This window comes from Aethalodelphis obliquidens, unplaced genomic scaffold (assembly GCF_003676395.1).
Source record: "Aethalodelphis obliquidens isolate GAN/ISIS:26980383/991018 unplaced genomic scaffold, ASM367639v1 scaffold17, whole genome shotgun sequence".
Lineage (NCBI taxonomy): Eukaryota > Metazoa > Chordata > Mammalia > Artiodactyla > Delphinidae > Aethalodelphis > Aethalodelphis obliquidens.
Window position 1 is genome coordinate 16881921 of NW_020837961.1, and position 21614 is coordinate 16903534.

The following is a 21614-nucleotide window of genomic DNA, read 5'->3' on the forward strand; positions in this document are numbered from 1 at the left end:
CTTTATGTGGGGCGGGGTCTGGAGTTAGGGTTTCTGGAGTGGGAGGTAGTTGCGTGATGTCTGTTTTTCCACTTCAAGGCAAGGTTATACCTGCGACATATATTCACTCATATTTCTGTGGGGATGGCGGGGGATGTTAAGACATTCCTACTCTTAAAAATTACAAGTGCGAAATACCGTTGAAGGGCTCTTAATTCTTCCGTGTTGGAGATGAAAGCATCTCTTGCCTAAACTATTTGTAACTAATCCAGAAGAAGGTTGTTAGTAGCACATGATTTTACACAACTCAAATGGAAAATCAAATTTTAAAAGTGAGTCAAACTCCCAATAAGATGCGTGTAAACCTGGAATGGTTAAGCTTTTTCTTGCTTACAACCGCAAGTCTCACTCTCCATTCATTTCTTGAGCGGTTTTACATATGCTATTTTGCAAAACGTCAGGTGACATTTCATTGTTTATAATACCTGACATTATGTAATCTTTTTGCTATATATAGATCAAGTCAACTGAGGGAGGGCTGAAACATAATCCAGTAGATTGTCATTTTCTATTTAGTTTTTAATTTGGTCCTCCTTTGTTTTGTTTTGTTTATTTATTTTTTTGGCTGCGCCTTGCTGCATGTGGGAGCCTAGTTCCTCAACCAGGCATCGAACCCTCGGACCCTGCAGTGGAAGGGCAGAGTCTTAGCCAGTGGACCACCGGGGAAGTCCCTGGTCCTACTTCTAAAAGGTGATTATTGCAGAATTTGAATAGAAGAATGTTGTTTGACTCAATGAATAGAAGACTGCCATCTCAGTATGGAAAGAACTCTGAAGTAAATTATTCTTGATATTTGAAAACATTTTAACATGTTTAAAGGTTTCAGTGAATAGAAAATTAAATTCTGAATTTGAGTTTTCTTAAAGAATTGAAATTTCTCTAAATTTAGTTACAAAACGGAAGTCACTCTTGCTTTAAACCATCAAATTTTACTTGAAAAACTATGTCAGCTGTAACATGGTTGTAAGCCATGTCTGCTTCTTCATTATCTCCAGTCCAAAAGATCTTTTAACTAAGCATTGGCAGAGAAGTCTGGATCCATTTCTGATCTGTTAGTAGGGCATCTTTTTTCAGCTGCCTCCATATCAGGCCAACGAGTAGCTGAGGGAGGATTAGTAATTGGATATGTAGCCCTTCACATGTAGGTCATTAAACTCAGGCTGGCCATAGTGATGTGCCAGAACTTTCAGCAGCTGTTCAGTTGCCCCTCAGGGATCTGTTTTATGAATAATTATATATATTTTTCAGCGTTAATACCTGATATCCTTAGATATTTAAAACAAAAATGTTAAGTTACTTTAAAAACCTTCATATTTTAACAGTGGGGTCAATGTTTTCTTTTGACATAGCTATTCGACTTTATAATCATAGGGTGTGAAATTTAAAATGATTCTAGTATCAATCCAAACCAAGTACCAGCAAAAAATGGACAGTTTAACCAAAGATATAGAAAGCATTCAGAAAATACAGGAAGGTAAAAATCATAATATGAAATAATCTTATTTTCATTGATTTGTAAAATTCGTGTTTAATTTTTTTTTCTTTTTTTTTTTTTTTTTTGCGGTACACGGGCCTCTCACTGTTGTGGCCTCTCCTGCTGCGGAGCACAGGCTCCAGATGCGCACGCTCAGCAGCCATGGCTCACGGGCCTAGCCGCTCCATGGCATGTGGGATCTTCCCGGACCGGGGCACGAACCCGTGTCCCCTGCATCAGCAGGTGGACTCTCAACCACTGCGCCACCAGGGAAGCCCAGATCTCAATTTTTTTAAACAGCAGCCGGAAATCTGGATTTTTACGTGAAATCTGATTATTAAGTGTTGGCAACTATTTTGTTTGTTTTTAAGTACTGAGCAGGCTAAACAAAACATGTCTTGGACCACATTCAGACAATTGGCAGCCAGTTTGTTAAATTGGACTGTAGATTGTAGTACAGATAAAAACAGAATTTTAGGACACAAAAATACGGTAATAAATAAAATTATGAGATCCTCTAAGATGCTTGGCCTGAAAACATAGGGCAGTCATCACAAGTTATTTTAAGCCGAGTTCTGATGTTTTATTAAGTCTGAGAGTACTCTTCAGTAGGTTGAGGAGGTCTGGGAATAGAGTTACATTTGTGGGTAATTAATCTGAGGCTAAGAAAGCCAAAAAGAACCTAATTTCTTTTAAATGATGTGAAAGGTATCTAAAATCAACCTATCACCTATAATCATTTCAACTTGCATTTGGATTGCCTTCAAAAATATAGAAAAAGTTTAAGTGTTTTAAAAAATACCTTATTCCCCCCTCTTAAGTTATTGAAGACTCTAGGAAGATGACTATGGAGACTGTAGTCTGAATCTCTTCATAAAACAGGTAGAACATCTAGGATAGCAGAACGACGCTAATTACAAGAACAAATCATGGCTACAACAAGAAAGAATCCTTATAAAGCTCAAACTATGAACAGGTGGGAGCAAACCACCAACTTAGTATCAGCATCTGTGTAAGAGGAAATAGTGGGAAGACAACAGAGCAGCTGAAGGCCATGAGAATGGGAGGACTTCAAACTGCCAACAGGTATTCACTGAAAAGCAAGGGAGATCGATGTGAGATTAGCAGTAAAACTGACAGACTCTAATTTCAGAGTGAATACAAAAGTATGAACAGGAAGGTCTGGAAGTGCTCATGGGGTGTGAGGGTCCAAGAACTCTCAAAACTTAATGAACCTGAAAAAAAGCCCAACACTAAGAAGAAACTTTGGGGAGTAGAATCCAAATTGAACAGGACAGGGACAACAGAGGCAAAGAAAAAAGGTCCAGATAAAAGTGGGAGAAAAGAAGAGGAGACAGAGCTAAGAAATGACCAGGATTTTATGAAAACATCAGAAAAGGAAGCTCTAGAAGCTAGAAAAGCTATTCTACCCACTTCTGTCTACACATACAGAATAACTTATTTAGCCTAAAAATACACCATGAAAAGAATAGTAATTGAATCCTATTTAAAGCTGTTATAATAAAAAAGAGAATATGAAGCAGAAAAATAGATGAAAACTATAACCCATTATTTCAAAACGAGAAGTTTTTTAAATGCTAGGAGATAGAACAACATAAAACAGAAAAACTCAGAAATAAAGTGATTGGAAAAAAGATTTGAAGAGCAGTAACAACTCAGAAAAGAATATGAAATATAAACAGTACACATATATATTTAACATCATATTGGAAGTGTGAGCTAGTGCAGTAAGAAGAAAAGGAAATAAAAGGAAGAAGTAAAACTGTTCTCAGGTGACATGATTGTCTATGAAAAACATCCCCCCAAAATCAACCAAAAAACCCCTCATGGAATTAATAAGTGATTATAGCAAGGTCACAGGTGACAAGGTTAACATACAAAAGTCAATTGATTTCCTATCTACTAGCAACGAACAATTGGAACTTAAAATTCAAGAAAACATTAGCACCAAAAAGAAAGGTGTAAGTCTAACAAAATATGTACAGTACCTAAATGAGTGAAACTACAAAACTCTGATGAAGGAAATAAAGATCTAAATAAATATAAGATACTCTGTGTTCATGGATTAAAAGACTCAATATTGTAGGAATGAGCACACTTTGTGCTCAGATCTTGGTTTCTAATACCATTCTTCAGTAAAAGGAACCACTTGGAGAAAGGGCTGATTCTAGGATTGGGGTGAAAACATACAAGATGAGCCTGGAGCATCTTGTAGTGCCAGAAATGAAGGAAATGCTTAAACAGACACACACACACACGGATGGGGTATGTCAAAGGAAAACAGGAGCCAACTGAAAGAGCTCCCGATGGCTGAAGCTGGAACAATTGTAGATGTAAATTTAAAAGTAGTATTAGATTATAACCCCAAATATAAAATAAATAGTCATGTGCTTATACGGCTAAAAATGATAAATAAATGGGGGAGAAGCGACAAATCTCTCATGCAGAGAAATTCCAAATAATTTATATAGATGCTCCACCTTCAATGAGGAGCAACATAATTCCCTACTCCGTAAGTATGGGCCACCCCTAGTACTTTCTTCCAAAGAGTACAGTATGGAAAAGAAGGTAAAAAAAAAAAGAGTAAGTTTACAGTGGAGAAATCTGACGACACTTGTCAGCCAGGTGATCAAGGTCAACATCAACAATGATAAATCACATTGATAGTATGTACTTTTGATATAGTGTGATGAAAATGGGACCTCTGGGGTCTTCCTCCAAACCTACACGCCCACTCAAATCATGAGAAAAGCATTCCACAAACTCCAATAAAGGAGCATTCTGCAAAACACCTGACTGGATCCTGCAGAACACTTCAACGCCGTCAATGTCATCAAAAATGAGGAAAATTATTATATGTGGAATCTTAAAAAAAAGGAGTACAAATGAACTTATCTACAAAACAGAAGTAGAGTTGCAGATATGGAAAACAAACCTATGGTTATCAGGGTAAGAGGTGGGGCCAGGGACAAGCTGGAAGATTGGGATTGACATATATACATGACTATATATAAAATAGATAACTAATAAGGGCCTACTGTATAGCACAGGGAACTCTACTCAGTACTCTGTAATGGCCTATATGGGAAAAGAATCTAAAAAAGAGTGGATATATGTATGTGTATAACAAATTCACTTTGCTGTACACCTGAAATTAAAACAACATTGTAAATCAACTATACTCCAATAAAAAAAATTTTTTTAATGAAAATCAGAGAAACTGTCATGACAACTAATTTTAATGTAACCTGGGTGGGATCTTGGAACGAAAAAAAAAGCATTAGATTAAAACTAAGGAAATCTAAATAAAGTAAGGATTTTAGTTAATATGTGAATTATTAATATACCACACTAATGTAAGATATTAATAATGAGGACAACTGGGTGCAGTCTATATGGGAAATCTCTGGAATGTCTTAGTAAATAAAATGATTCTGATCAAAATTTAAGTTTGTTTTCTTTACAATAGTTCATTGAAAGAAAGCCATCAATTTTCTCCTTTAAATGCTAGAAATTTGGTTTTATGCTGCCAAAATTAGTGTAAAGTTAGACTCCTCTTAGAGTGACTATTATTGACCCATAAGGATTTTTTTGGTTGTTGTCAAATACATGTGTGTGGAGGGGTGGGAGGTGGAGGTAAAGTTTGGTTAATAACTCCATTATGGAAAATGACTACCCTTTCTGGAGAGTCTTAGATTCCAAACTTTTCAAACCTAAGTCTTGTTTACTCTTTCTAAGGAAAGGCATTTAGTGCATTTGTATTTTCTCAAAGTGAATTCTTAAAGAATACCTTAAAAAATAGTATATGTATTCTATAATTTTTGCCTTGGCATGAAAGACAGCATCACATCATAAGAATACAGTCCCATAAATTGGGAGATTGGGATTGACATATACACATTATTATATATAAAATAGATAACTAATAAGGACCTACTGCATAGCACAGGGAGCTCTACGCAATATTCTGTAATGACCTATATGGGAAAAGGATCTAAAAAAGAGTGGATATATGTGTATGTGTAACTGATTCACTTTGCTGTACACCTGAAACTAACACAACATTGTAAATCAACTATACTCCAGTGAAAATTTTAAAAAACCAAACAAACAAATAAATTGAGAAAATGTTAACTGACAAAAGGCAAAAAATATATATATATATATATACAGTCCTCTCTCAGTATCCATGTGGGACTGGTTCCAGGACCCCCGCTGTTACCAAACTGCGGATGCTCAAGTCCCTTACAGTTGCCCCTCCTGGGTATCCCCTGGTTCCACATCTGCTGATACAGAAAGCTGACTGTATTCTTAACCTACCAAAAATATTTTTTCAGGATTCCTTGAAAATGCTAACTCCCTCGTTGAATTGAAAATACTATTAGACTTTATTATGACCGCTTAGGGATAACTTGAAGAGTCCCTCTAAGAATTTGTTTTTTATTAATGTCGTGGTTCTTTCTGGAACAGAGTAAAGTGTTCTGATGTTATAAAGACTTTTTTTTTTGTCTCTAGCTACCATACATTCTGACTTACTATATATAGTAGGTTAATACCTTTCCTTCCAACCTTTAGTGGGGTGAAGTTCATTTATCTTCTAATCTAGGAAATGAGTTAACTCCTAACAACCTCTGATACTCAACAGAAACACTATTGTACTTTGGAATCAGTCAGCTGTCTTTATTTCATAGTCTCTTATTATCACTGCAAAATAGTAGTATAGCAAATATTCCACAGTGTCATGTACTTACCAACAGAATTTCATTGCAATAGCATTGTTTTAAAATCTATTATTTGATTTTGACCTGGCTAGCACAGATCAATTTTTTCCCCTGGAACAATTTGTTCAGCCTGGAACATCTAACAACAGCAATCAAGTGCTCTTTTAGCCTCCATACAAAAGTGTGATGAACTTACTAAAAGAGAGCCCCAATTAATAATTCTATGTCATCCATAAGAAATCAATTCTTTCTACCTCCTATCTCTAATATTTTTTAAGGAGAGTATTGGATCTAGGTCTCAAGGCTTGTTTTTCTATGGTCCCTAAATCATTTTACTAAATAAATCTGAATATCATTTTGCTAACGTGTGAAATGATTGTTGTTAGGATATACTACAAAATGTTCAGTGCTTAGCATAGTGTATTGTACATAGTAATCGTTCCAAAGATGGCAGCTCTTATTTTTGTATCGTGCTGTGCTTCTGTCCTGCTTCACATACCATGTAAATAGCTGATTTACTTGTGATGAGATCTGGAGGTATCTCCCACATATATTGTACAATGTTTGCTCTGCTTGATCAACAGAACAACAGAGGAGAATGCCTCTCCTTTGGTACCCAGAATTCACTGAATATGAAGACTTTGGCATTCTTATTTCATCTCTGTGAAACAATCTTAAGAAGTCTTTCAAATGTCTTTGTAAAAAGTTACAAGCAAAATATAAAAGGATGATGGTTTTCATTACCAAGAGAAGCAGCCTTATTTGAACACCCTATGTTGAAATGACTACTTAATACAGTGACTCATAGGAGCTTTCTAGTGAAAAGCAAATGCTCAATGAAACAGATTTTGTTAGGCAATAGTGATATGCCTTTTATTGGTTGGATTCTGGTAAACACCTGACAATGAACGATCCTTTACCCGAATAGACATGTATCATGCACCACATAGTCTAACCACAAACATGTAGCTGTGAGCCTCAAATGGAAATACAAAGTTCTCATAAGATTCAAACTAGTCCTTAATTTAAATAAATAAGTATGTAAAGTTTAAGTGACTATAGTGGCTTCATGTCACTATGTATATAATGCAGAAATTGTGGGAATACGTAGAAATCTATTCAAATGTAAAGCAATAAAGCACTTTCACATTATCTTGTATTTATAATACCTACTATTCATAAAAACTTATATTCCTTCAACAGTTATTTTTCTAAGAATGGCCTTTTCTATTTACCCCAGGATAATATGTAAAGTGATTGTCATAACCAAATATTTTATTTTTATATAGGTATTTTAGTCATGATTTATATATAAAACATGATAGGAAATGAAGTTCTAATCTCAATAGATGATAAAGACAAACAATTTTTACATTTCAGTTCTTTATACAAAAATATATTTCAAGAGGAAATATGCTTAACTGTGAGATTTTTAAATTTTAGATTTCATTTTGTGGCCCTGTCTATAAAGTTGACCGTCTTTTACCTGGGTTGTCTAGAAGATTTAAGCTTAAGGTTAGGATTCTAGAAAAGGGTTTAGAGAGAGATGAGGGTAGATTTAGGAACCCATTTTATGCTTAAACACGGCCATAAGTATTTTCAAGTTCATTCCAAAAAGCCCTTCACCAGCACTTTATTCCTTCCTTTGCCAAAACATCCCCACGTGCCCCCCCAAACCACCTCATTTTAGTAGGTTTTATTCATATCAGGTTTCTCTTGCAGAAGTTTACAAGGACAGAGTTAGTTTAGTTAATGTGGCCTTAGCCATACTAGAGTATTCACTTTAGAGAAGTGTCATAATTAATTTTCTGTAGCAAAAGTGTTAAGGGCTGGAATCCCCCCTCTGAGTTTCTTTCTAGAAATGGGATTCAGAAAGTACAGGGGACTCCAGCCAGCCAGTCTGGGGACTCAGACAAATGTTTCCTGTCATAGATATAGCTAGAGGTCTATTATGATAAACTCAATTGCCTGCTAGTGTGTTAATGGTAGACAATGCTGATTCACACATAAGGAGAACCATCTAGGTTTCAGAACTGAATGTTTTAGCTAACATTATTTTGAAGTGATTGGTGGTGGTACAAGTTAAAATTTTTAAATTTAAATTCTAAAATTCAGAGTGATTTTTAAAATAATAGCATACACATGGTATAAAAAAATTCAGATGACCATACAAGACAATAAAATCCAAATTTATCTGAGTTGGCAAATCCTCACCACCCTCCCACATAAAGTGGTAAATGTGAAGACAGGCATTTAATGTTATAGGCGTGATGATAATTATGTACTGAGCAGAAAAGTATCACCACCAGTTTTCCTTGAATGCCCCTCAGTCCTTCTAAATTTATAGGATGGTAGACTGGTTTAGTTTAGCTCTCAAAAAGTGAGAATTTTCTTGATTTTTCTTATTGAGTAAAAAATAAAAAGAGTGAGAGACTGAAAACTACAGCCCACCTAAGTTTAATCATTAATAGTGAGCCCTTCTGTGAACTTAGTTCCTGATTTTGGAGTTTGGAATCTGACCTTTCCCCCAAAGATAACCATTATTGTTGCAGGTTCTGAGGAGGGTCACTCCTTCGCTGCCATTGGAAGAGTCCACTTCTCAGTGACTACTAGCTGGGAACTGGATGCATTAGAGGGTAGCTAGTCAATATGATTCTTCTTGCTGTGCTTTTCCTCTGCTTCATTTCCTCATATTCAGCTTCTGTTAAAGGTAAGTTTTTGTTGCTTTCTGCTAAACTTTAATTTTAATCGTTGAGGGAGAAAAGTGTGTGTGTGTGCGTGTGTGTGTAGTGAAAGAATTCCAAATTAAGCGATCTTCAAAACCATGTAACTTTGGAATGTTGGTGAAGGCATGACTGGGTTGGAATGAAAAGCAAATTCAAATTCCTACATAAAGAAAACAGAGGTTCCTTTTAGTTTCAGTCCCTCAGACTAGCATGCTTCTTGCTTCATTCTCTCATTCATGGTTTATTTTTAAAAGGGAGAAAAAAAGACGCCAACTATTGTTACCTGCTGCTGTTGGTCACTCAATGAATGCAGCTCCTTCATTTGAATTGTAAAAGTAGATTTAAAAAAAAAAGTTCTTAAATTTCCTTCTAGTTGCCTAGCAATGTGATATCAAGAAGAATTAGACCCAATGAAAAAGGCATTTGACTTGCCAAAGGATTATGAATGAAATGGTAAAGGCTGTATTTAATTCCATTCAGAAGTGATAGGACTATCAGAGTTGGTGAATTACAGAAAATAAAACTACATGACGTAGATTTAAGAAGTAACACTTATCTTTGGAAAAATAGCGTTGCTCATTATCGTTTCTATTTTAAGATAAAATTGATTAAAAAACACATGAATTGATAACTTTCAGAGCAAACATTTTGAGTAATGACTTTAAAAAGCTGTATGAAATGTATTAATATAGAATCTTGTTTTAAATTAGCTAGTTTATGCGCGCCTTGAATTTCTCAATGTTGCACCTGTAGAATCATCACTTTTTAGAATCTCTTAAGAGGACTCACTGTCAAAGCCAGTTGGCCTAAGAAAAGACTTAGCATGATAGGGTCCAATTTTAATAACTGTGTACTCTTAGTAAGTGATAAAAAGTAATTCACCTGTAAACTTTTAAAAGCCTTTTGGGATAACTATGGCTTTTTTTCATAAGGTAAAGTTTGTCTCAAGATTTTTTTGCACAGAAAATTTCCACATGAGGAAAAGAGACAATCTTTACTATTGGAGCAATAAAAGGGTGGGGGGGGGGGTTAAATTATTTCACCTAAGCAAATCACACTTTAGGTTCTTGAACTAAAGATAATATATATATTTTTACCAGATTCTAAAATGTTCAGTATTTAAAGATATAGTCCTTACTTGGATGAAAAGAAATTTTAATGAGAAAAAAGTAAAGGTTTGTAAATTATATCTGACAGAGAATTGCTATATAGAGAGCTTACATTTTATTATCTGTCAAATAAACTGTTGAATATTGGAAATATGAATGATTCATACACCATGAGATCAAACCAATACCATGATTATTTTGAGAAAAATAATTGAGATATAGTAGTTATTGTGGGCTTCTCTTTTTTCCCCCCGTCCTACAAATGAGTACATTGGATAACTTGATGTTTTCAAATACATGCATTTTTAAAGATTTAAACACACACACACACACACACACACACACACAGAGAGCAATGACATACAGGGAAATATGACTTAGAACATTAACAGATAGCTACAGTTTTTTGTGTGTAACTTCAGTGGCAAATCCAGAATTTTAGAACCTGAAGCTTATGCAATTTAGGCTCCATCTTTGAGAAAAAAATATCTACTTTTTTACAAAAATATCCTACTTTTGCAAATGTTACTGAAAAAAAGATATGGCATGTGTACACAACGCTAGGGTCCCCTTCCAGGATCTTGGAAGAAGCCTGGGTAAGTGAGGGCTCCAATGCTTAAGCATTATTAGCATCATGATATAAGCTGCTTATGCCAAATACCATGAATAAAAAGTACAGGACTTGACAGCTCTCTCTTACCCAGATGGGGTAATTTTTTGTATTATAGTACCATGGTTTAATTATAGATTCCTTGCCCTTTGCAATGATTGACATTTAATAAGCGAACTACATGTGAAGAGTTTACTTTAAAATCAGGCCATTATAAATTTTGGGATGTTATGCATCACTTCAAAACTCGTCTCAAATTTAGTTCTCAATGCAACTATTTAGCAAATCCCCAGATCTGGGTGGATGTTGAGAGAGGTTGGACCATAAAGAGGATGGAGGAGGGGTTTAGAATTAGAATGGAAAAGGGTCTGTTTAGAAGAGATATGCTGATATGCTGACTGAATGTTTGGAAGACTCAGGTTTTCCCTACTTTTTCTGAATCACATTTTGTAATGGTGGGTCCATTCTCAGTGCCTTCTTTGGGTTTTCTTTATAGTGCTTTTCCTTTTGATAACCTGCCCATACATTTTCTATTTAATCTTGTTACCTGAACTGTTCCTTCACTCCCAGTCTTTCTCTCAGTCCCTGGCCCTACCATGCTTTTCAGTTCATTCACAATAATCATCTTCCATATTTTCTCCCTTATCCTTCATCCTACTCGTTTACTTCCGGCCTTCTAGTCTTCTGTTGGATTCGTAAATCCCATTACCTATCTTCCTTATCACCAACGCAGGTCTCTTCAAGCCTCACCTTTATTAACTTGTCTCTATATTGTCTTTTTGCTTAAGTCAATGAACTATTATATTGATCTAAGTTTAATTAAAGAATATTTGAAGATATTTCTTAAAAAGTTCAAAATTAAGAGTTTTGTTCCTTTTACATGACTAAAAGTTTCACTTGAAGGGGCACCTTGAAGAGGTACTGACTCCTTTTGGGGCTAAAATTGATTTCTCGTTCAATCTACCATCAGTTCCAACTGCCATTCTGCATACTCTACAGAGCAACACCTTAAGACAGAAATTTAGTCACCAGTATAAATGGGACATGCCCCCACTGCCCAGTATTGCCGGATCTCTGAATAACAGAAACAGAAATATCAATAATTATCAAAGAGGAAAGGATAAAAGGGACAACACTTCACCGTCAGCACTTATTTAAACCATTTTAGGCTTTATCTCCTGTTGAAAGAGGTAGGAAAAAGTTCTAGGAGAACAAAGCCCAGTCTTTGCTGTGCTTTATCACTTCCAAATCATAGTCAGGAACTGATATATATTGTCGCTTTTCCCATTCTTTTGACCAGTCAAGTAAAAGAAAAGAAAAAAAAAAAGAACAACATGATAGTTTGGAAAGCTTTGGAATTAAAGAGAGGCTACTTTACTGCAAAGTTCTCATAGCTGCTTTAATCAGAAGACACCTTCAGGTAGTCCACAAAACTTGAATTTTAGCATATTCCAACATCCTGCATCATATCTGCTATGTTGGATTATATGTGGAGTCAGCTTTTTTCAGCTGCCATATACTGCTTACCTTTCAGACTTGCTGTGAGGATTAGATAAGACAACATGTATTTCCTTTTTGCCCTATGTGGAATTTGATAGGTGTCATAAAAAGAAGGCCTCTTTGACCAAAATATCTTCCTGGTCAGAAAGCCAGTGTTTGACCCTGCAACAGTGTCCCCAGTTAACATGCAGAAGAGGTGGAGATCAGGGAGGCTAGAGGGAGTCCCAGGCTTCACCTCCTGCAAGGTTTCTCCTGACTCTGTCTGCCTTCTGTATCTCATACCTGAGGTTCTGCCTGACTTGGTGTTTGGACACAGCCTGTTTTTGTGTACACACTTGGAGACCCCCTCCTACACTTCCTTCTCCTGGCTTTTCTTGATTCCTATTAAACGCCCTATTCCCTTTCCTTGAAGGTTTGTCAGATCATGTATAACTTCACCACGCAAAACTCTCCAGTGGCTCCTCTTGTCACTCAACCAAATTCTAAATCTATGCAAATGTCCCCCCAGGTCTCCCAGCCACCCATGGGTACCTATTTGACCTCATCTCCTTCTGCTATGTCTTTCACTTAGCCAATCCCAGCCTCTTTGGCCTCCTTGCTGTTCCTCCATTACACCTGCATGAACTCTCCTCAGGGCCTTTGAACTTGTTACTCCCTCTGCGGAGGGGCGGGGGGTGGGTAGGAATGTGGGGAAGGAGGGAAGGGGGATGCTCTTTCCACAGATATCCATGTGGCTAGCCTAAAGTATTTGCCCAGAATATTACCTTCTCACAAAGCTCTTTCCCTTAACATCCCAGTTCCCTTTCCTGTTTCATTTTTCTTCATTAGTACTTCTAACATACTTTATAATTTGTTTATGTACTTGCTTTTTTAATTTTCCATCCCTTCCTCATTTAAAGGTAAACTCCACAAAGGTAGAAATTTTGTCTGCTTGTTAACTGGTATAGCTCCAGAGCCTAGAAAAGTGCCTACTACCCAGTAGGTGCTCAGTACATCCTTGTTCAATGAAAGAATGAATGAATGAATTCCTAGCTCACTCCCCAGGAATGGAAGAGTTCAACCTAAAGGTTTTATGTGTATAGTATAGGTAAGAGCATGGTCTCTAGATCCAGACAGGGTGTTAGAGGCTCCGCCACTGATTTCCTGGGTGATCTTGGGCAAATTGTATAATCTCTGTTTCCCTCGATTTCTTCATCTATAAAATCAGGCTAATAATAGTACCCACCCCATTAGGTTTTTGTGAAGATTTAATAAGTTAATGTGTATAAAACACTTAGAACAGTTTATTAGAGACAATGTATTTGACCTTTTTTTCATCTGGGCAGTAGGCGCCACAGTAGGTGATAGGGACAGTAAATAGTAAAGACTTTTCAGAGGTTTTCTAATTTCTGGCTTTCCAAGTCATTTCACTTCCTTTCTCAGCTGCCTCACTTCTGTCCTAGTCATCTCAACCTCCTTTCCTGTCCCTCTCCCATGTGCATATGTCCTGAGGGAAAAAAAAGTATGGTTCCCTATATAGTTAACTAGGCAATGCTACCCTGTTAGCACTGAGGAAAAATATATACTGAAGTCGTTTTTTTACTATCTCCTGCAAGCTATGGATAGAAAACATACAAAGACTTTGTATGACCATAAACTGCAAGCCATCTCTGGGAAAGACTTGATCCTACTCTTTTACATTTCTTTGGGTTAAGATAAACTGACTTGGAGAGTGTATGAACTCCTCCATATATCAGTTTTTTTTGGTCATAATACTGACTTGTATACTATTTGACATTAAATTGTCCCTGCCAGATTAAAGCCTGTGCTAGGATTTTATGTAGGAAAACATCGTTTTATTCAGGAATAGCTAATTTAAATTTATATACGTGTAGCCTTGAAATGTACATTCATACTAAAAGTTTACTAATTAAATTAATAGGATAAAGTACATTAGAGGGATATTTAAATACTCAAAATATCCAGTGTAAGGGACTGCTTTCTAACTACTAAAATTACTTTGGCTTTGATCTCTTGTATTTAAATTATATGTTAATAACAAATGTTTTTTATTAAATTATAAAGCAATCTCTGGCTGCATCTCTACTTGAAATCATATTCATTATACCTCAGTAAAGCTGGGGTGGGGGGCAGGGAAGAAATCATATTCATATAATTTAAAGCAATACAATGATATTTCTTTAAAAAATATTCTATAGTTCAACCAGGGCAATATTTAGATAATCTGATTACTGATTAAGAATACAAACTAAGGTTTTCTGAAATGGAAGCTTATTTCTTTGTTGTGGTTTTTGTTGTTGTTCAAGCCAATAATTTCAGCAGATGGAGAAGTAGAACCATGTTTCACTTAGCAAAAATTTACTTCCATTAGCAAACATAAGCTCCCACTGTGTACCACTGTGCTAGATAGCACAGACCCTGGCCTGATGGGTGCTTTGCAACTAAGACTTGACTTGTGTCACTATCTTTATGCAGGTCACACAACTGGTCTCTCATTAAATAATGACCGACTATACAAACTCACGTACTCCACTGAAGTTTTTCTTGATCGGGGCAAAGGAAACCTCCAAGACAGCGTGGGCTACCGAATTTCATCCAATGTGGATGTTATCTTACTGTGGAGGAGTCCTGATGGTGATGACGACCAACTGATCCAAATTATGGTGGGCATTTTCTACCAGAGAGATGCAAAGATTAGATGTCAGCAGTCTTTGAGAAGTGTACCATTCAACAGCACTTGTCTGTACTCTTGGTCATAGAGTCATTGAATTTTTTGTCCATCACTAAAATAAGTAGAGATACAGTTTTGAAGTTTTTGCTAACCAAAAGTGATCTGATCTTTCCAAATTGTTGAAGCAGGCAAATGAAGGTGTATACGAGTGAGTAACTGAAGTATGATGTCCAGTTCTATATGTCATACTAATAGGCACATTAAACTAGAATCCATTTGAAGTGTTCTGAAACTAAGGAGTCTAGAATCCATGTTATGTGTAAAGCAATCGAGACCACTCTAACTGAAGGAGATAAATTGTGACCTTCCAATTTTTCTGAGTTCCTTGATCCAACAGGTAAAATTACCAATGAGGGAGTAAACCTATTCTGCATTCTTCTTGAGGACAGAACGAGGTGCTCCCCTGAATGGCAGTGTTTGGTCAGTTATGATGCTTTAGATTTAAGTGTTGACAAAGAGATTCAAATTATATGGCCTCTGGGGCCTGTTCCTGTTTCAATATATGGTGAGTCCACATTTGCTTTTCAAGGACCTAAAGGCAATAGTTTCTCTAGTATAGTCAGTTCTCCTTCTACAAGTCAGTGTGAAACAGGTACACAGGACCAAGATTTGCTTCATTGTCACTGATAAGCAGTTACTGATATACTTTATAATGAGGTGTTACTGCAATACATTTATCAAGTGATCTTTGCTTCTTTGGTTGTCTCTAATAGCTGTGTGTGTTTTCCAAGTTGGATCAAAATTTTATCATCCACCTCACTAAGCCATTTCTCAACAGAACAGTATTTTGCAGAAAACATTCTGTACCTCTTTGTTCAGTAATCAGACTGTTCATTTTAATTTTGTATGTACAAATAAAGTACAGTGGGGCAGGGCTCCTTTCAAACAAATGGTACAGAAAGTGAAGAGAGCAGGCAGACAGCAGCAGTTCAAAATAAATGAAGAGAGTGACAATGACATAAAAGAGCTATCTTCTAGCCACAATTATTGTAGACTTGAAGTCACAGATTTCTTTTTTTTTTAATTTCTAAAAACTTTTACTGGAGTATAGTTGATTTACAATGTTGTATTAGTTTCAGGTGTACAGCAAAGTGAATCAGTTATACATATATCCACTCTTTAAAAAATTTTTTTTCCCATATAGGCCATTACAGAGTATTAGGTAGAGTTGAAGTCACAGATTTCCTTGATGTCAGTATTTTTACCTAATTCAAAAACCTAATTTTTAATATCTTCTCCATTCTTTTAAAGTTGATAATTAGGTCCTATGAATCATGAATTGAGAATGACAGAAGAAATTATGGCCAACCCTGTTTATTGCTTTACCATTTTATTTTCTAGGAGACTCTGATGGAAACAGACATAGGAAGTTTTTCTAATAGGTTTCTTTCCATGATTCCAGATAAAAGATGTAAACGTCGAAAATGTGAATCAACAGAGAGGAGAGAAGAGCATTTTCAAGGGAAAAAAGCCATCCCAAATCATAAGAAAGGAAAACTTGGAAGCTCTACAAAGACCTGTGCTCCTTCATCTAGTCCATGGAAAGGTAAAAGTGATTCTTGGAGTTTCACATTGTTTTTTCCAACTTCATATTTTTCTCTCCTTCAGTAGATATTATTTTAGGTGATCATGGTGTTGCTACTTTTATGGAAAATGGAATTTTTCAAGAACTAATAAACAGAAGTTGCAAATTAAATGTTTCAGAAGTAAATCAAGGCATTGGATTCACTTATATTTCCTAGCCATTTATGTTCCCTATTTTTATGAAAAATTTTTATATAGGAAATATATGTTTATTGGTAAGAGGCATAATTAAAAGGTACATTCCTTATTAAATTAGGAAGAATTCAAAAGACATTGTAACACAATAGGTCATCAGAGATGATTGGATAAATTCAGGAAAGTAGACAAATTATGAGAATGAAATGATGTAACTTAGATAAGTGATATTAACTTGTCATAAGAAATCAATAAGTGGATTAAGTACAAAATTGAAGCTTTTGAAGGGGTATGGCATTTCTAAGATAGAGTTGATTCTTTAGAAAAGCATTTAGATTATTTTATAGCTACGACTGAAAAGCACTTTATATGTTAAAGTAATGAATGAATGCTATAATATACATTGGAAATTTGCTCTGAAAATTCTGTAACTGTGCATTTCTTACGGTTTGAGTCTAGTCTATTAAAATGGTCTTACTATGTTTGGAATTGAAAAGAAACTTTGATCTGTGAATGATCAAGTATTACATATGTGGGTTTATGAAAAGTACAGATGTTATACTGACATGTATAAAAACATATTAGTATAAGATGAAAGCTTACTTTTAGGAACTAAAGTAGAAAAACAGAAAGGGATCATTATAGTTAAAACTACAAATCTCTAAAATTTCTCTAGATCCAAAATTTCTAGATTCAAACTAAAAGTGAAAACAAATACTTTAAAATATAAATTTCAGACATGAAATATTTTGCTATTCATGATGCTCATTTTTAATAAAGTACTAAAAAGGGACTCACAAGAAGGATTATTATATCATCACTCTCCTGTAACCAAACATGAATCACCATTTCAAGAATCCTTCTCTTCCTTCTCCACTTGTGAAAATACTTACCATGCTTCAGGCTTTGCTTGCAGACCCTTTCTTTTACAAAGTTCCCACCCTTCTAGCCAGCTGGAAATAACCATCCCTCTTCAGAACCCTCTTAGCACTTTATAGCTCACTCATGCCCCTCATTACTTTCCTTTTGGTCATTTGTGTTCATTGCTAGATTATGGGTCTTGGTGGAGAAAATTGCTGTTCCTCTTGATATTCCAGCCCTTCTACTCCCTTCCTCCCCAAAGCACCCAGAACCAAGCCTTGCACTGACCAACTTGGTGTTCTGAAAGCCTTTCCCAAACCCCATACTCCCCTGAGCTTATTTCTATCCAAGCATTTATCACACTGTATTGTAATTCTCTCTTTACTTGTCTGCCATCCACATTCAGAGTAAGCTTCTCCTGGGTGGCAGTTGTGTCTTTATCTTGTATATTCAGCACCTTGTTCATAGTGGGAACTCAACAAATGTTCGTAAATTAAAGGAATGAACAAATAAGGTTATATGGGGCTAAAATGAGTCAGACTTTGAGGAAGTCTGTGCCTATTGTTTGCTTAATAAAAGCTAAAACATACTTAGTGCTTAATGCCTGCACTGACTGAAGGCATTACATGAATTCTCTCTTTTTCCTCATGACAGCCCTAGGAAGCAGGTGCTACTTTTTGGTCCTCTTGTAATAGATGAGGAAACCAAAGTTAAGAGAAGTAAAGAAACTTGCCTAAGGTCACACAACTGGCAAGTGGTGGAGCTGGGATTTAAAACAGGTTTCTGTGCTGGAAACCTCTATATTTTACTGTCTTTTCGAGCTGGAATGTACTTGGGGAAAAAAAAATGTCTGGCTGCCTTGTAGTCTTCTTTTTATTCTTCACTGTATCTATTAACTCACTTGATTTTCATATGGCACCACTATATTAACAACATGAAGCACTGTTATTTTCACCTCTGGCTTCCAATGTGGCAAGATACTTGATTTATAAACTATTAATTGCATTTATAATCTTAACGACAAACCAATTATTTTATAGCCCCTTGGGTAGCGGTTGAGTACAAAGTCTTTTGTTACACATACAAAAGCACTCAGTGCCCTCCCTGTTCAAAGGCTGGGATGGAGCTGCCACATCATTATTTCAGTGACTCCAACATGCCATTTCTACAGGAGCTATTACTTGTGATGATTTACTGTAGCTACAGGTCAAAGTACATTGTGATATCTTTCCATTACACAATAAAGTACTTGTTGGAAAAAACATGACCCTGGAGACTAAGAAGCCACCTGGACTCTTTTAGCCACATCACTGTCAGAAAGATCATTATTTAAACTATCACTTCATTTTACTATGAGAGAAATTATGAAAGGGAAGACTGTACTGCTGTTTTCTCAAAGAGTATTTTCTATCCCAGGCTCAATTTAAGAAATTTCTGTGATTTCAAGGATACTCATCAGCATGTATTTTTGTCCTCCCAGAGCCCCCTGTTTTAAGCTCCCACATTTACATTGTAAAAGATATCTCATGGAAATACTTACATGCATATTTATTGCACATATTTTTTTTCCATGCCTACTTATCTCCCCTACTTAAATGTTTGGGTATGACTCTAATTTTATCTACAAATCATAGATGAAGTCAGAAATATGACAGTTTTCTGGTTAAGACTGACATGCAAAAGATGCCTCAAGTTACAGTGTTGAATGCTAATCCAATTAACTAGAATATTACCAGACTTCTGTTTCTGGTTTTTGCTCAGTATTGATTACATTAATCATGTGGCTGCCGAGTCTGTCCCTTATTTTGTGTTGTTCCTAGACATTGATTTGCTCTCTGAATCTGGCAGTGTGGCTCCTGTACACACACGGAACCTCCAAAGGATATGTGGCACCTTGGAAACCTTCTAATTCTTTATATATTTCTTCACTTGTCTGTTTTCCAATGTACCATTTCTTAGCTATGCTCTGTCTTAGATACATATGAAAGAGACATAGCTTCTGCTAAGTAGACCAGATAAAATGACTAATCTCTGTTTGCTGAGATCCTTTTTGTTTATTTTTGCTCTTTGACCAGTTAATGAAAATTCGCTTTCTCTTATTCTTAACGAATGTGTAAATTAAGGGAATGTATAGAAGTAATTTTTTCCTAAGGAAAAGAAATGTATAATCCCTACTGATTCCAAGGGGAGATTGGCCCTCAAAATTATCCCAGAAGAGGCACTGAGTCTCCTTTCCCACAACCCACCCTTCTCCCTCTATGTTTAGTTTCCTTGGGTTCAACTCTTAGTTTGTGACTAGTCTACGATGCTGCCGGTCTCTGGCAGTTTGGGAGACTGTGAATTTAGATAAGAGTCCTGTGCTGTTGGATGTTCAGAGCTCATTTCAGAACAGAATGAAGTAATCAGCTTTATGGCCTGAATATAATAAAACTTACTTAGTTCCTGTTGTGAAATAATGAATTTAAGATTATTGTTGTGTCAGCCGTGTGGATTAAACTTCCAAGTTCTGATATTTTATTATTATTTTCTGAATTATCAAAACCCTACTCGATTCTAACAGTTTTGACATTTAGCTAATATGGATACCAGTGCTGTCTTCACTTTGGATCTCATTGCTCTGCACTAAAGGAAGAGAATTTAGGCCCCAAATGTAGCAGGCAGACAAAGGAAAAAGAGACTTGTCCACTTTTCTAGTTCTAGGGAAACAATAAAAGCTAATAGAAGGAACGAAAACAATTTTTTCTGTCTCACAGTTTACGTTGCTCAGCCTTCCAGGAAAAAATTCAGCATACCATTTTCTTAGGTATCTAGCAGTCAAGATCAAAAGAAGTAGGAGTAACAGGAGAGCATTTAACCTTATGCATAGTCTAAAGATTAAATTTGAGACCTGGGTTTCCTGAAATTTTAGGTGAAACTTTATAAATAGTTCAGGCATATTTTGTAGCTTGGAAGCAAAGTGAGGATACTGATGATAGTACAAGCATTTTTCCCACTTAATGGCTCCTCTCACTTTCTGAAGTATTTAAGGCTCAGACCAAAAAAGTCACATGCCTTAGGCATGTGCATATTGCTACCAGTAAGCCCTTCTGACTGTGTATGGGCTCAAGCGATCCAGTTGTAAAGCTCTACTAGTCCTGATATTTGCAGATTCCATACTCCCAAATATTTGAAAAGAAATTTACACTATAATTCCTAAAAGGAAAGAAGACCTAATTTACAAAATAGAACATCAGAAACTCAGCCTTGGTTCTGAGAAATTGCCAGTGATTTGTTTGAGAATATGATGCCATGGATTTTCAGACACTGAGATCACTATTCCAGTTCCTTTTTAAGCTGGACAAACACAATTCCAACATTTATAGGTTCATCCACTGTAATGACTAAAATTGTTTGCCAGATAAAGTACCTAATAAATCTATCACTAGGCAGAGTATATGTAGAAAATAAAACTAGAAAACTTGAGGCACTTGTTAGGATAATTCAGGCAAAGTATTTTCTTCTTCTAAGGGATGAGGGAGTTTTCATGTACACTAAATTGTTCAGATTGGTATTAATTGAATTTATTGCATAATGACTGAGCTTTCAGTTTTACTTGAGAAGTCATGGTTCGTTTTAAAGAGAAATAGGAAGGCATTCAGGATATTTCTGGTAGAAATGCCAGCTATAATTATCATAGACCTTGGGAATTTTTACAGGGAAGCTATGTCCAACCTCTCCATTTCTAAATCATGTGACATGTTTGAAGTCAAAGCAGAGTAAAAAATGACAGCCTACTTTCCAGAAAATGCTTTGTATTTTTATCCTTGTTTCCTAAACATGAGCTCAATGTTCAAAATGGTATGAGACATCGTTATTACCTCTGTGCCTATAAATCTCAAGGATGAAACAAAGCTAAGATAAGCCATTTACTAGTGCAGCCAAATCACACTCACCTTCCTCATTCCAACCTCTTTTTCCCACCTTCTGAAGAGAAACTCAAAGCAGCGCGTGGGGCAGGCCATGCAGTGTTAGCACCCTAAACCTCAAGTCTTCCAACCTTGTATGTCTCCTTATACCCAAGGCCAACATGAATGCTATGGAGGGCAGAACATCAATCCTGTGGA

The 21614-nt window shown here is 36.0% G+C and overlaps 1 protein-coding gene across 2 annotated transcripts in view; it reads left to right on the forward strand.

The window, feature by feature from the left end:
* MTTP (microsomal triglyceride transfer protein) overlaps nt 1-21614 on the forward strand; it is a 53852-nt gene that overhangs the window by 200 nt on the left and 32038 nt on the right. The window contains exons 2-5 of one of the 2 annotated variants that reach the window (XM_027116972.1): nt 633-729; nt 8808-8965; nt 14676-14863; nt 16334-16477. In XM_027116972.1, coding sequence (XP_026972773.1) covers nt 8905-8965; nt 14676-14863; nt 16334-16477 — 393 coding nt within the window. In that variant the 5' untranslated portion in view covers nt 633-729; nt 8808-8904. Of the gene's footprint in view, nt 1-39; nt 730-8807; nt 8966-14675; nt 14864-16333; nt 16478-21614 lie in introns of those variants that run through there. The other variant, XM_027116971.1, reaches the window with a different exon arrangement.